This window comes from Magnolia sinica, chromosome 10 (assembly GCF_029962835.1).
Source record: "Magnolia sinica isolate HGM2019 chromosome 10, MsV1, whole genome shotgun sequence".
In the NCBI taxonomy this organism is placed as follows: domain Eukaryota; kingdom Viridiplantae; phylum Streptophyta; class Magnoliopsida; order Magnoliales; family Magnoliaceae; genus Magnolia; species Magnolia sinica.
Genome location: NC_080582.1, coordinates 76,409,399 through 76,424,254, shown reverse-complemented (window position 1 = coordinate 76,424,254; position 14,856 = coordinate 76,409,399). Strand labels below are relative to the sequence as shown.

The window sequence follows — 14,856 nt, the reverse complement described above, 5'->3', positions numbered from 1 at the left end:
CACCCATGGAAAAATACAATTTCTAGTCATAGAATAAGAAACTTGTTAGTTCAACAAAACAAGCTTCCCAAAATAAATAAATAAATACTGACCATTGTAAGACATTAGAATTTTGGGAAAGTTTCACTTATCACAGAGATTTCAAACAAATCCAGAAAGGGAAGAATAACAGACTTCTATGGAAACCCATGCAGCATCCATGCAGAACCTATCCATTGTCCTTTCTTTACAGTATCAAATAAGGAAAGAGGCACCAAAAATAATCAAATCTGTAGGTCCATTAGAAGGGAAATGTCTGACAGCCTGTTATGGTGAGTAGCATAAAATGGTATATCATGCAAGTATCCACTCAGCTCAATCTTCATTCTTCATTTTTCTCTTATAAACCTAGCAGTCAGGAGCCACAATTATTAGCTATGATAAGTGTTTTAAATTGCTTATGCAAGCAGCGCAGCCAGACTTCATGCTACATAGCACATGAAAATAGCTTAAGTTGCACATAGCATACGCTACACAGTATGTAGCATATGCTACAAGCTACACTTCACGCAACATAGTGTATGTTACCTGCTACATATCATAAGCTACAAGCTACATAACCTACGCTACACGCTAACATGCTATGTAGCATATGCTCTATATGCTACCTAGCCTATGCTACGCAATATGTAGCTGACACTACATGTTATTTTTACTAAAAGAGTAACATAAATTAATGTTTCCAATTATTTGTTACACGTTACTATTTTCACTAAAAAATAGTTAATTTTTTCAATGATTTTAGTAAATCTGAGCATGAATCCAAACTTATGCCATAACTTCCATCATGAATCCAAACAATATGGCATTAGCTGACCGCAATTAATTGGGACAGGGCTTAGATGATGATGATGGCATAAATAATATGAGCAACCGTATTGAATCAGCACTGCTTGTTTTTTTTTTTAATCTTTACATTTACTACTTGTCCTATTTTTCATATTATTTTAATTCAAAATTCAGTATTAGTCAGAAGTAGCACGTAGCTTAGTAGCTTACGCCTCATGCTTCAGAGGGGTGGATGCAACACTACATGCTATTTGCTATTTAAAACACGGGATATGATTAAGACAAGCCAGCACACATAATATATGGTCAAGAAAAGATCTTGAAAACTTTTCATAAGGGAAAGCATGAAGTTCACAAAGAAGGGTTCCTCACTGCCTGAACGCTGTTGCTGTTCCTCCCAATTCTAGTTACCAGCTTTCCATCGCTCCACGTACCTGCACCGCCCTGCCATACCTAAGTACTTAATAAATTATCTCAAAAAAGAAGCTGAAAGAACAGATGAAAAAAAAAAAGCACAAAAATAAAAATCAAAAAGTGGAAGGACATACTAGGCGGACACAGCAAGAAAAATAACCGAAATAATATTTTCCATCGAAATAGAGGAAAATTTTGACATGATTGTACAGAATAGGAATATAAATAAATAAATAACACAGCGGCAGCAATAATGCCTCCAACTGTGCTAAGATTATAGCATTTCTGCAGTGCCTTTTTCGCTAAATACATAAAGAAAAATGTTTACCAAATGTTAAGATACGCATGTCTAATTGAACCTGCAAAGTTCGAGCTGCAAAATCAACTTCAATTGCATAGCATAAGATGAAAGAGAAGAAACCATTGTCACCTGAAATTTAAAAATCCAAATCCATTTCATTCCTTGATATCACACCTGGTTACCGTGGTCAATGCCAAAAATAGGTGTGATTTCAGATTCAAGTTCAGCAAGAGAATTGCCTTTTCCTATTTGATTCAAAATGTCAACTAGCACTTATTTCCAATTTTATTTACCTTGCCGCCATTCTCAAACTAACATCAATTAACCTCCTCTTTTCATTATTTTCTTGACAGCTGAAAGGGGGGCTTTATTATGGAAGAGCAAAAAAATTCCAACAATGAGAAATGTAAGGACCCCTTCATGCACTAAAACATCCAACTCATAATTTCCTTCCCTAGCAATAAATTAAAAAAGACGATTCTCACTAAGTTCCAGTATCGTTTCCTTCCAGTCAAAATCTCCAACAAGGTGAGAGCTATAATGTTACTTGCGCCATGTCTATTTTCTTTTGTTTTTTCTAGTGATATATTTTTGCCATTTCACATCAAGTTTCAGATTGGTTAATGGCATGGCATGTGCCAACCATGAGACAAAACCTTTCCAAAAAATAAATAATAAAATTAAAAGGAAGCAAAGCAAACTGATTCATAATTTAGAAAAACGTGCATTAAAAAATCAGAATAATTATAAAACTCTCTCAATTTAACATTTAATTTCTTTCATTTAGTCATTTTTCTTTTAATCGTGAATAGCAAAGCCCTAATATTTGGGATAGAGCTTAGATGACGAAGATGATGGATAGCAAGCTCGTCTGGCCTTGCATGCTAGAGACTCTAACTGTTTACAAATTTCCCTTTTGATAAAATGCACAATATTTAGGCTAAACTGGACTATTGGAGCGTTAGGCATGATTTAGTTGGCATGTTAGCAATGTTTGGTAAACATGTATTCTTGGGCTCCCAGCTATTCCTTGCAACCAACAACTCGAGCATGCCGTTTTCCACTCCTGGTTTGATGGTGATACATTTGTATGCCTCGGTGCCAACTTCAGTGCTTGTGCTTATTTCTTTTCTTTTATAAATAACTCAGTTTATTAAAAGAGAGAAAAGGGGTACTGCCCATTAAGGCAAAAGGACTCAAGTCCTTTAGCCAAACAATTGGCCTAGGAGTTAACCTCACTTGGCATTAAACTCAAAGAGATGACAACATTAAAATCAACCCACTTAACTTCATTTACAATCAAGTGATCAGAGTTAGCCACATCCCTGTACCGAATCATCATTCAAGGAAACTCTTGTGAATACAGCTCTCATTAGAGAGCATGCCCCCAATGCTTGCTAGTGAGAGTGATTGTGGACCTTGCCATGGCTATTGTATGTCATGCTCTTCTTTGAGCTGCACCTATCATCTCAGTTCAGCAATCAATCATTTCACTAGTCTTTGCAAAGGACTTGACCAAGATTGACTACCAAAATTAGAGATGTATTCTCTGATCCACCTGTCCTAGCAAACTGACTGGAAAGCCAAGAAAGATTAACCTTCAAGAAAAGAAAGAGGACTTCCATCTTCAAGCTTAGCTCGGATGTAGCCCGCTTTTAGTGCGAAGCAGTGTTAAACCAAAATACCCAATAAGCATTAGCTCTCCCTAAAAACAATAATAATCATGATATTATCATGTGATCAACTGTATACAGTGCATCTATAAGTGTATAAAATGTGTCATTGTGTGATAATCAAGTACAATAGATTAACCCTTTACCCTTTTACATGTATTCATCTATATAAATCAAAAAGAAAAAACCATTTGACCATATACGTACATTCATTTTTATAATTCAAAATGTCCAATAAATCTATTCTTGGCCCTCACTCTGCGCATCTGAGTTGTCACCATCATCCCCATCATCATTAATATTAATATCAATTTTAGCAATAGCATTATCATCTTCTTCTTCAAAATTTATCTGGAAATAAATTCATCTTCCTCCTCTTCCCCAACTAACGCTTTTCCTTTTGCTTTACTTATAATTGAAATTTTTGTGCAAAACAGTTTATGCTTATCAGTTTAGCATAACTAAATGACACTACCAAGTGTAAGTCTATAAGAGTACAATACTATATTACAACATGCAATGCAATCAGACTACGTCACCCTATCTGGTTATGAGGTAGAGCCTGCACCATCATCACCCTCTAACGCCTCAACAAAACATTCACCCACATTCATACATAAGGGCAGCATTCCCCTTCTCAGTGATCCACCCGTCATCATATTCCATATTTGATGAGCAGATTGGATCGAGCCCTTATTTCTCTCTCCATTTGCATGACGCACTTCCAATTGAAGATTGTATTTTACAAACATGGGAGCATTCAGTCTCTGTTGCTAAGTCTATTTCTCTTTTTAGAATGTATCTACATGAACATATGGTTTTATCATTAATTATAGAATATAATTATTAATTAAGTATATAAAAATTAACAATGAAATCCATCAAATGAGTTCAATAATTTTTCACTTACTTAAAAGTGTTCTAGTTGTGCTCACAACCAGTGGCACTACATATTAGACTTAAAATACAAATGGTCAGCTTCTGCAATTCTGGACATTCATCTCCGTGACTCTCCCATCATAAACCTATGTATCATATAATACAAAGATTAAAGAATCAAATATTAAACTAAATAACTTGAAAATCAAAATAGACATTTAACCAATCAAAGTCAACAAATAATTAACTAGCAAAATAATTCAAAAGTTACCCGTTGCTCTGTTATTCTTGTTAACTTTGCAGTTTCACTTCTAAACAAGCCATAAGGGCTTTTCAACTTGTCCATTCTACTCATCGATAGGACCCTTAACCTTGAATTTGAAACCATTCTTACAATACAATCATATGGGCACATTTTTTTTCCAAATCCACATGAAACTTCTCGATCTATTGAAATCTTGGATTTAGAAAGCAGGCCACCGCATGTAAGGGCCTATGGAACTTAAGATTCCACCATTTGTTGATTATTTCTCAAATCACCAAATATCATTTCCTAACTTCTCCCAAAATTTTCATTATATTCACTTACACCCGATCAATAGCTTTATAAATGTATCACATGGCCTGCCTTTCATGTGAATCAACTAACTTGTACCTAAACCAATGGGAGAGTAGTCTTCAAACAATACTTGATAAATGGCCAGAAGTCAAGCTAAGATTATATCACGCACGTGCTTTCCCTTTGTTGTCTTGGAAAAATGGTTCCCTTCCAATTCATTCAAGGTAAGCATTGACCTCAAAAAAATCCTATGCTCATGCATGATCTTTAGTGTTAAATAAAACATGCAAATTATGTCATGGCTGGTCAAGTCAACTTGCCTTTTGTATGCTTTCACATTCAATTCAAAACCCAGCAATGCTAATAATCTACATAGACATAGCCCTTACCTTTGCCACAGTATCTACATGAACTTGCAATCACGGATGTCTGCTAGCATAAGATTTATGCAATGGGTTACACATGGTGACCAAAATAACTTATTTTTCTCCACCAACATTTGAACAGCTTTTAGATAAGCAGAAGCACTATCCACAACTTGTACCACACTCTCCTCACCAACTTCATCAATAACAAACTCTAGTAATGCTAATAAATTGTCCGCATTCTTGGAAACGTTGGATTTATTAAAAGATTTTTTTATTTTTTATTTTTTAAAGTACCACTCGGATCATTAACCGAAAAATTTGGTAATAAACTGATTCATTCCATTTGTACACCTGTCCAACATAATAGTGCATCCTGTTTTTTCCCATTCTTTCTTGTACACCTTAATTGCCTTCTCTATGTTCTCAAACCCCATCTTCAAAATTTTATTTCTCACTTCATGATAAGTGGAAAACTTCAACCCTAATCCAAATGTAGCAATGGCTTCTACATCAGTGCAAAAAAAGACTCTTCACAAGATTGCATGGTGAAGCATTTGCGTAGAGAAAGCAAGTAATAAAAAGATAAACATTATCTCCATCTCCTTTGTCCAAATTCTATTTTGAGTGGCATGTTATTTTCCTCTTCCTCATTATTTCTTCCAACAAAGTCACCCACAGTCTTTTTCCTTTTTCCTCTATCACCCAATTCTTCCACGTCATGTACAACTGGGACTCTTCCAACATCATACATGGCTTCTTCTTGTTTCTTATCACTAGAGTTCATCTCCAGCATTTTCTTAAACTTCTCCACTACAACATCGCGTACTTGTGAACATGTCATTATGTTCTTCTTTGTTCAAACAAGGTGATGTTTCATCCAAAATATATCTCACAATATATCTTACCACAAAAGTAGCATTTGAGGTTAAGGTTAGTGTTCCCATCCACTTTTGAGCAATAATCTCACATGGGTCATTATGCTCAGCCTTCGATTTCTTCACCATCTTCAAGAACAATCAACACAACCCTAGAGTAAAGACAAATATTAGGAAAAACAATTATTTAACCTAAAAATAAGCAAAGAAATCTTTAAGATTCAAAAGAATCTTAAAAATAAAGAAATATATATATATATATATTGAATATCTTCAACTTAGTTATCCTAAAGGGGGAATAAGGAAAAGAGAAAAGAATCTATAAGTAGTTTATGTATTTTTGTAGCTATGTTGATGTAGATTCTCGATGAAGAAAGCGACATTCGATTCAGTTGACCGACGAAAAAGATATATTGAATTTTTTCCTCTAGGTTTCTTAAGCTGAAAGGAAAAATCTCCCTCCCTCTAAACAAACAAAAGAGGGCTTATTTTAATGGAGGTGGGCCTTACAAGTCTTTTAAAAACAAATGGGTAAAAAAAGAAAAAAATAACAATTTTTTTAAAATCAAATTTTCACTGGTTTTTTCAGGTGATTTATGCACATATGTGAATTATACAATTCTTGTGAATCATATGATTTACGATTATGATTGTACGATCCACACACATTAGTACGATTCACATTGAAATGTGATTTGAGTGACAATACAATCTGAATCATACAATTCGTAAAACACTGTCTACCAAAGCTGAAGCAAAAGAGAGCTTGATGCTAGTTGGTTGTAAAACTTTGAAGCGCAAACAGCTGAGCTAGTAACCCAGGACACAACTTTGCTCCTTGTTCTCAAGAAAATTTTCACCTGTTTGTATAGATTTGTTGCAGAAGAGGGGGCGAGGTTAAGTAGGATCCTAAGACCCACACCCATATAGCCCAAGCTAGCTTCAGCCTACATTATCCCCAACCCAATTCCCTAAAAGGACCACCATTGCGCACTCTAGGAATCCTGCCTTGCAACCCCCAATTGATGGCATGTAAAGAATTTTTCTTTGTATGGTTTCTTCTGAAGTAGCATTATCCTAAAAAAATATTCTCCTTCTTTCCTTCCATTATCCTCATAAGACCCCAAAGAATCTCATTTCAACCTTTGGATGGCCCAACTGCCATCCAGCAACCTATCCCCAGTGGACTTAATGAAGATCCAAGAGATCCCACATCCAGTTTTGAAAAAGTTCCAAACATCTCTTGCCATTGTGAAATGGATAAAGAGATCCTACTTGTTATGTTTGATCTCCTATGCCAGACAAGGTTGAAGCTTAACTTGATTGCACTTCAATTAAAAACGGAGGTTTCCTGATGGTTGTTGATCTTTTCAATTTGTTAATATGCAAAAAATAAATAAATAAATAAATTAGCTGTTCGTCTGCCATGGTCCTGCACATTTGCTATCTAAGTTTGATCTTGAAAGTCAAAAAGTTTTACATTTTGTATGTAGCAGCAATAAGCAGGCATGGTTTCTTTTCTCTATTGCCTCAGATTAATATAAGGATCGGCTACAGAAAAGTTTGATGCTAGACCCCATTGCACACTCCACTCCAAACTAGCAAATGCCATGAGACACTTAGCCTCCAAAAATCAACTTCTACATACATCCATTCAAACAAAACAAGTTTAAGAGAAAAAAAACAACAAGAGGAAAGTGATCCAGGATTGCAGATTTGATCAATTATCCACTTGGGGGAAAAAATGCTGGCGGCACATAATGTGACGTGCTAGATGCTACCATGGATCAACTAAAACAGCTAACAGACACATCTGTGGTAGTAGCATTGAAAATGCACAAGTTGTAAAAGCCATGTAAAAAGTAAAAACAACACAAAGATCCTATTCATAAAGAAATGACATCTGTAATACAAATACGACTTAGAAAACACAAGTAACCCTGTTCTAGAACAAATTTCACACTTATCCACTTCAACTCCGGTCGTATTTCTTAAATTTTAACAGCACAACAAATGAATGGTGGAGGACCAAGTCTCACAATGAAAGTAACAGTTAGATTTTTTATGAGATACAACAAGCCACATACGTGCTTGCTGGTAGGCAGTTGCAGAGTAGTGAATGTTATGCACAACAAAATGTGCATCATATACTGGAAATAAAAAAAAACAAAGAATATCCAGATGCGACATATTGAAGATGCATGAAAAGGATCATTACAAGAGTACAGTATAAAATATTAAGATATTAAGACAACCTATTAATGAAGGTTCCAAGGATGTGAATCAAGAGATAACCTCCCCGAAGCACAAATTGCTCTCCGGCTGTAAAATCCGCCTAACTACCAATGAACCAATATCACGCCCTCTCTGTTCAACAGCTTGACCCCTTTCTATCAGGGTAACCTCTGCACCAAGTTCTGCGAGCACAAGTGAAGCAAACAAGCCTGATGGCCCACTACCCACCACTGCAACTTTCGATTTCTTTGGAACTGGGAATTTGTATGATTTCTCAGAGTGAATGTCATTAACACTTTCCCTCTTCCCCATATCTGTATGAATCCTTTTATAACCATGTATCACGCTTATCAAATCATCTGAAACTCTTTCATGAGGCATATATTCTACAAGCCCAAGTTTAGGCTCTAGCCGAGAAATAAAGTCCCATGTACGTGGCTCCAAATCCAGAAGTTTTTTAACATCCATGTCCACAGTATATACAAACTTGGGCTCCTTCAACAGCTGAAGAAACATCAGGAAAGAAAAATAGTTAGACTGTGCCAGAACAAAATTTAAACACAATCGCTTGAAGAAATCAGTGTAACCAGTTTCAACAGACATTGTCAATCAAGTTGTAATAGCAGATTTGATGATAAATGACAGGGACATAACCATTAAACAGGTTGAACAGACAAGGGAACTGTCATGCATAACCTCCAAGTTCTTGGTTACCAATCTCAATACCAAACAATACAGCATCATATACTGGGATGAGTACTTATTAATAGCTGCAGACAAGATTCCAGGGCATGCCAAATAAAAGTCAGGCTGAAGTCACTTTGTAAAAAATGTAGCTAGCGAATGTCTTCTTTTTCATTCTCTTTTAACCTATGAATGTTTATTTTCTTAATTAAATATGGCAACCTTTAGTTAGTGATGAAGCCAAAATCAGCAACAGGAAAACCATGTCCAATAGCTCCAGAAGGGGACTCAAAATGGGCAGAAAATGCTGCCTAGAAGGGGAAGAAAATGTTATGCCCTTAGAGCCCATTTGGATCCTTGCGGTAGTTAATCCTGGATTGGCCAATCCAGGAATATGGGGTCAATCATTTGTTTGGATCCTACGGGGATTAGGACTCCTGAGTCCATGAACCAACCACCAAACTCCAGAAATTGTGATTAACAACTCCCATTAAAAAAGGTGTTACTGCACAATCCAGGGTTGACTGATCCAGCAGTCCCCAATCCAGGATTGGCCACTCCCAGGATTCGTAATTCCTCTAGCCTCTAGGACCAGGAAGTCCCACGTCTGGCTGAAAGTTCCATAGTCAGATTGGTTAACTTTGGGAAGCAAGTCAAGCGCTAGAGTCCAACATTTGCAAGTTGAAGAAGTACGTGGGGATACACTCAAAAAGTGGACATTTTGGTCTGCTGGATTTCAGGTGCTTTGCAATCTATGGAATTACATCTAGAGGTAAGATCATCATTTTCTATTTGATTGTGCTCTTCTCTACTTCATTCCCAAGTCTGGATGTTGCATTTTGCTCGTGAAATTGTGATTTAGGGTGCAATTTGAAAACCAGGAACTATAAGTGAGACAGTCTGAGGATAAGCACTCTGATGTAATCGTACAACCATCCGCTACCTATAAGTGGGGCAGAGGAGAAAAGTGGGAAATCTTGGTGACTTGCATAGCAACTGGACATGATTCAATATTTATTTTGCAAGGATCACAAAATGAATAGATGCAATATAGATGTCATCTTATCCTTTCTACCAACACAAGAATATCCGTTGAGTACAGAAATGATGAGGCAGTTAAAACAAGTACTTCAATAATTCACATTAGCAAAGGCATGATGATTGATTAAAGGCAATACCTTCCTATAAAAGACCCAGAATCTTACAGTTTTCTAGTGCACCACGACATAAAAACATGATCTTGACAACAAGTAAATCTCTAAGATAGAACTTCCTTTCAGGAACACTCCACAATCAGCAGCTCTCATTTTCATGCATTCCTTTCAATCTTCTAAATGATTATAATATACATTCCATGGAGACAAATGCTCAAGTGTTCTCGGAGAACTGTAAGTTATAGTGCTCCTAGTTGCATCGATTCGCTAGGACAGTCCAATTGATCAATCTGAACCATCCAATAAATTCAAAATACATTTCATGGGCTACCATGCACAAAAATCACACTAATCGGATTATCCAATCTATCTTTGAACAGGTCTTATTTTCTATAGCCATATTTTTTCCAAGTCATGGATGGGATGGTTATGAATACATGACAAAAGCGATTCTTTAGAATAATACATAATCCACGATAGTCCCTAACAAATAGATGGATTGAATTGCCCTTTGCTTAAACGACCTTGGCCGTATTTAAGGCCATTGATCAAGTTAGTATTAATCAGATTAGTGTGATTTTTTCATGGTACCCATGAAATGCCCATTGGACCTAATGAACATCTAGATTGATGGATTAGACTAAGTGTTCCAACGGAGCTAGGAGCACTATAACCTATAATGCTCTGAGAGCATTGGAGCATCTCTCTACTAAGAAAATGTTGTTTTTACGTATCCTTTCGAACCAACCTTCCTTGCATCAAAGGATTTCCGAACAACGGAGAAAGCTTCTTGGGGTAACATAGTAGCAACCTAAGACAAAGAAGATCACTTTGCAAATCAGCTCATATGAAGCACAAACAGAAAGAAAATAAATAGCAAATTACATTTAAACTACTCGTAAAATTCCACAATATAAAGAACAACACATGGCTTGTCATCATCATAGCCTTGACCCGGCCACTTTGGGTCGGCAGAGAAGGCTACGTGGTTACTGCTAAAATCAACCAGGAGTCATTAAGTTAGATAGCTGAATTTGTGATACATCACAAGAACTTTCTATGCAATGACCTACATATTAGCATGCCATCATGTCTTGATAAAGGAAATGCTAACATTGTTCACGGCTCACTTACACATGATAAGCCTATTGATTGTGAGGGCCCCAGCATGAACATTCCCTGGCACAAAAATCATGCTGGCCACCTGTAGATTGAATATAGACCACCATTCTTTTCTCTCTCTCCTAGGGCCTGTTTGGATGCTTGTAGGTTGGGTGAAATGTAAGTGACTTACCGGGAAGTCACTTAAAGGTGGTGCACTTACAGGCCTCTCTCTCTCCTTCCAGAAACCAGAAAACCCTTCGCGCACCACCGGCCACCACCAGTGACCACAGATCTTAGGCTTTTTTTTTACCAAAGCATTGAATGGTTCGCCCCCCCTTCTCCAATTGGAAGAGAAGAAGAACGAAAGGTATGGTACCTATGCAGTTGCAAAAACATGGTTGTTTGCGGGGCCCACTGCGATTTGTGTAGGCCATCCAATCCATCTATATTTAAGTCCCTGTTGTTTCCATCCTTAGGTCCAATTTCAGGCCAATATCAAAATCTAGTGGGCCACACCAACAATCTGGATGGTTTTAATGGTTGTGGTGCAGCCCAGCTGGGTATTGGAATGCCCTGATTTGCTGCATGCCAATCATCCTGATCACTAGAATCACCTGACTTGATTATCTGGCATATACAGTTCACGGTGGGTGCCACAAATAATCATAGTTTTTACTGGTAAGCGTCCCCATCCCAACTGTTGCTTGTGGCATGACCCACCTGATCCTCAGAACGGCCTTTTTTAAGAGTTCAATCAGTTTGGTCGGATCCATAATATGACTTAATTGTTTCCTTGTTGTTTATCTTAAGTTACTGCTTCACATTATATATAATTTTGAATATGTGGACCTACTTTTATGACCCACCTGATGATTGGTTTAGCATAAGAATCGGCTCAACTATTCATCTAAATGGGCTTAACAAAATGGTGTACTTGGTATCAAGCTTTCTTATGTGTCAATTACATTTTGGAACGATTCCCTACTCCAAGCTCTACATGGTGTGAATATACAACTTTTTACCTATAATTGACTTACAAGTTACCCAAGCACAAAAACCAACTTTCCTATAGTGACTTATAGCTTACGTCCAAAGAGGATTGCCTAAAGTGACTTACCCGTAACTGTACACCAATCCATTTTCCTTTTTCCTTGTACACGTGTCCCACCTTTTCAATGGGCCAGCCTATTTCTCAGGCCATGTAATGTTCCTTGTGTACAACCATGCACGCCAAAAACACCAAGCAATTGGACTAGTCTCACACCAAAATTGAGTGGCTATGTAAAACCAATCTCGTGTTTGGTTTCGCATAGCCACCCAATCTACAAACGACCCCTTTGTAGGGATTTTGAGCAATTAGATTTTTCAATCCTGGATTTTGAACCCAAGTCGTGTTTAGCACCCTGGATTTTGGTGGATTTCAAATTCACCTAGGACTGAAAATCCTCAAAAGGGCCCTTTTTTATCTTGTCCAGTGTTCGAAATATCGGTATTGCATAATGTATCACACCCTTGGGATATAGATACGTATCGGTTATTGCATGGGATATATCAGTTGTATCATATAATGTATCGTTTTTGTTGGAAACATTGGGAATTTGGTCGAAATTTTCAAGAAACTTCAGTGATTGTTAAAAAAGACATCAATACACACTTATAAATCAAAACATTGCAAAAAACAAGTGCACGTAATAAGTTTTCTTTGTATGGGATCCTAACCTATGCGTTGTCTATCTGAATTTATGCAAGTATATTCAAAGTCTGTTCATATAATTTATAAATGTAAGAAGAGTGTGGAAGCACAAGCAATACATTCAAAAGCAAAAGAAGAATCACTAGATCAGGTTACATACATGTTTGATTTTATGTTTAGACACAAAGATTGCAACCAATTTGCGCGAATTTAATTTTATTTTTTTTCAATTTTCTGCAACTCGGCCCATCTCCTCCAAATCTCGAAATCAAAGCCCTCAATCCATGATTTTTCACGAAAAATCATGGATTTGTAACAACTTGACACTGATTTAACATGATTTATAAAAAAAAAAAAAAAAGGATTGAAAATCGAAAATGCTCATCAGATCGAACATGTGGGATATATCCCACAACTTGTGCGTTTTGTATCACACAGGTGGGACACAAGATATATCGTGGGCAATATCGGCCGATGTCGTCGATACTTAAAACACTGATCTTGTCTAAAAGATGAGTTGCAAAATCTAGAGATTCTCAACCCTCTCCAACTGTCATAACTGCTCTCTCCTCCTCTATAGTAGTCTTTTTCCAAAATCCAGGTTTGCAAACACACTTTCTAGATTCTGAAGGATTGAAAATCCAGTTTGTGAAACACAACAGGTAGAATGAAAACCTCAGGGATTTGCAATCCTCCCCAGCTGTCATAAATGCTCTCTTCTTCTCTATATGAAGTGGCCTTCTTTAAAACTCAGGTTGCCAAACACAATTTCAAGGCCGCCAAACGCAACTGATATATGAAAACCTCAGCGATTGAACAATCCTGGATTTGGTTAAGTTAAAATCCAAATCCAATGTGCCAAACAATCCCAAAAAGAAAATATATCCGGAGAAGAAGAATTACAGGGAATTCGAGGACTTTGGCAATGGCTTCAAGAAGACCATCAGATACTCCAAGATTATCTTTCCCAGGATCTTTGTCAACAGGGACATTGAGCTTCGACAGCCTCCAAATTCCGTCCTCTCTGTTCTCAACAGGGGCTAGGGTTTTGAATCGGGTGCGCTGTTGTTCCTTCTTCTCGGAAGGGTAGCGTTGCTTCCCAGTCCTCTGAGAGCGCCTCGCGCATCGGATGGTTTCTAGGGTTTTGATTGGAGAGAGAGAGGGTTTTGAGGAGAGAGGTGGAAGGAAGGAGGAAAGATGGAGAGGGTTTGGACAGAACGACATGAGAGAGAGAGAGAGAGAGAGAGAGAGAGAGAGAGAGAGTGTTCTGAGATAAGGTTTTTTTTTTCACAGGGAAGTGGTGGCGGGAAGGTGTGGTAAATGCAGGGCTGATTCTAAGGAAAGCGGATTGCGTAATGATTAAACTCTGTGGGGCCCACCGTGGATTATATATTTTATCCACTCCGTCCATACATTTTATAATATAGTTTTAGAGCTTGATGCCAAAAATTGAAAATATAAAAAACTCAAGCGGACCACACCACAAGGAACAGTGTGAATTGAACGACTACCGTTGAAAACTTCTTGGGGGCCACAGAAATTTCGGATCAAGCTTATATTTGTTTTTGCCTTCATCCATGTCTGTGTTATCTTATGAATAGGTTGGATGACAAATCAACATCACTGTGGGCCCTAGTAAGGTTTCACTTGAGGTGTGGATATTCTTCAATTTTTTTCTAATAATCTAAAATGATCTGTAAAAACGAATGGACGGCGTGGATAATACGCATGCATCCAATGATGGACCCCACAGAGTTTACTCAGTACGCAATCCACTTTCCATTTTGAAGCACATCCTCTATTTCGCTGGGCTGGGCTGGGATTGGGCTTATTTTCAGGCAAGTGTGACAAATATTGCCGAGATTTTGAACATCTCACGACATTCTCATTAAAATAAATTATTTATTTATTAATTTAGAATCAATATCTTTAGATTTTTTCATGATTTTTTTGCAATAATATTTAGAAAAAACTCTCAAATTTTAAATCTCTTGAGATATTGTCAAGAATGAGATTGCCACTAAGTTTTTTTTTTTGCAATATTTTTGGAACAATGTCACTGGAAATAAAGTATTAAAAATTTACTACA

At 37.1% G+C, this 14,856-nt stretch overlaps 1 protein-coding gene across 7 annotated transcripts in view; it reads right to left on the bottom strand.

Annotated features, from left to right (window-relative positions):
• Positions 1-14,057, bottom strand: part of LOC131217044 (uncharacterized) — a 34,831-nt gene extending 20,774 nt beyond the window's left edge. For 4 of the 7 annotated variants that reach the window (XR_009157165.1, XR_009157168.1, XR_009157166.1 and 1 more), the window contains exons 1-4: positions 13,671-14,056; positions 10,719-10,781; positions 8,193-8,636; positions 1,201-1,272 (exon numbers count right to left, since the gene is read on the bottom strand). Coding sequence is in view for 3 of the 7 variants with exons in the window: in XM_058211737.1 (XP_058067720.1) it covers positions 1,201-1,272; positions 8,193-8,636; positions 10,719-10,781; positions 13,671-13,991 (900 nt within the window). In the remaining 4 variants the exon portion in view is untranslated. Of the gene's footprint in view, positions 1-1,200; positions 1,273-8,192; positions 8,637-10,718; positions 10,782-13,670 lie in introns of all 7 variants that reach the window. The other 3 variants (XR_009157167.1, XM_058211736.1, XM_058211735.1) reach the window with 3 other exon arrangements.
• Between the last annotated feature and the right edge of the window lie 799 nt (positions 14,058-14,856).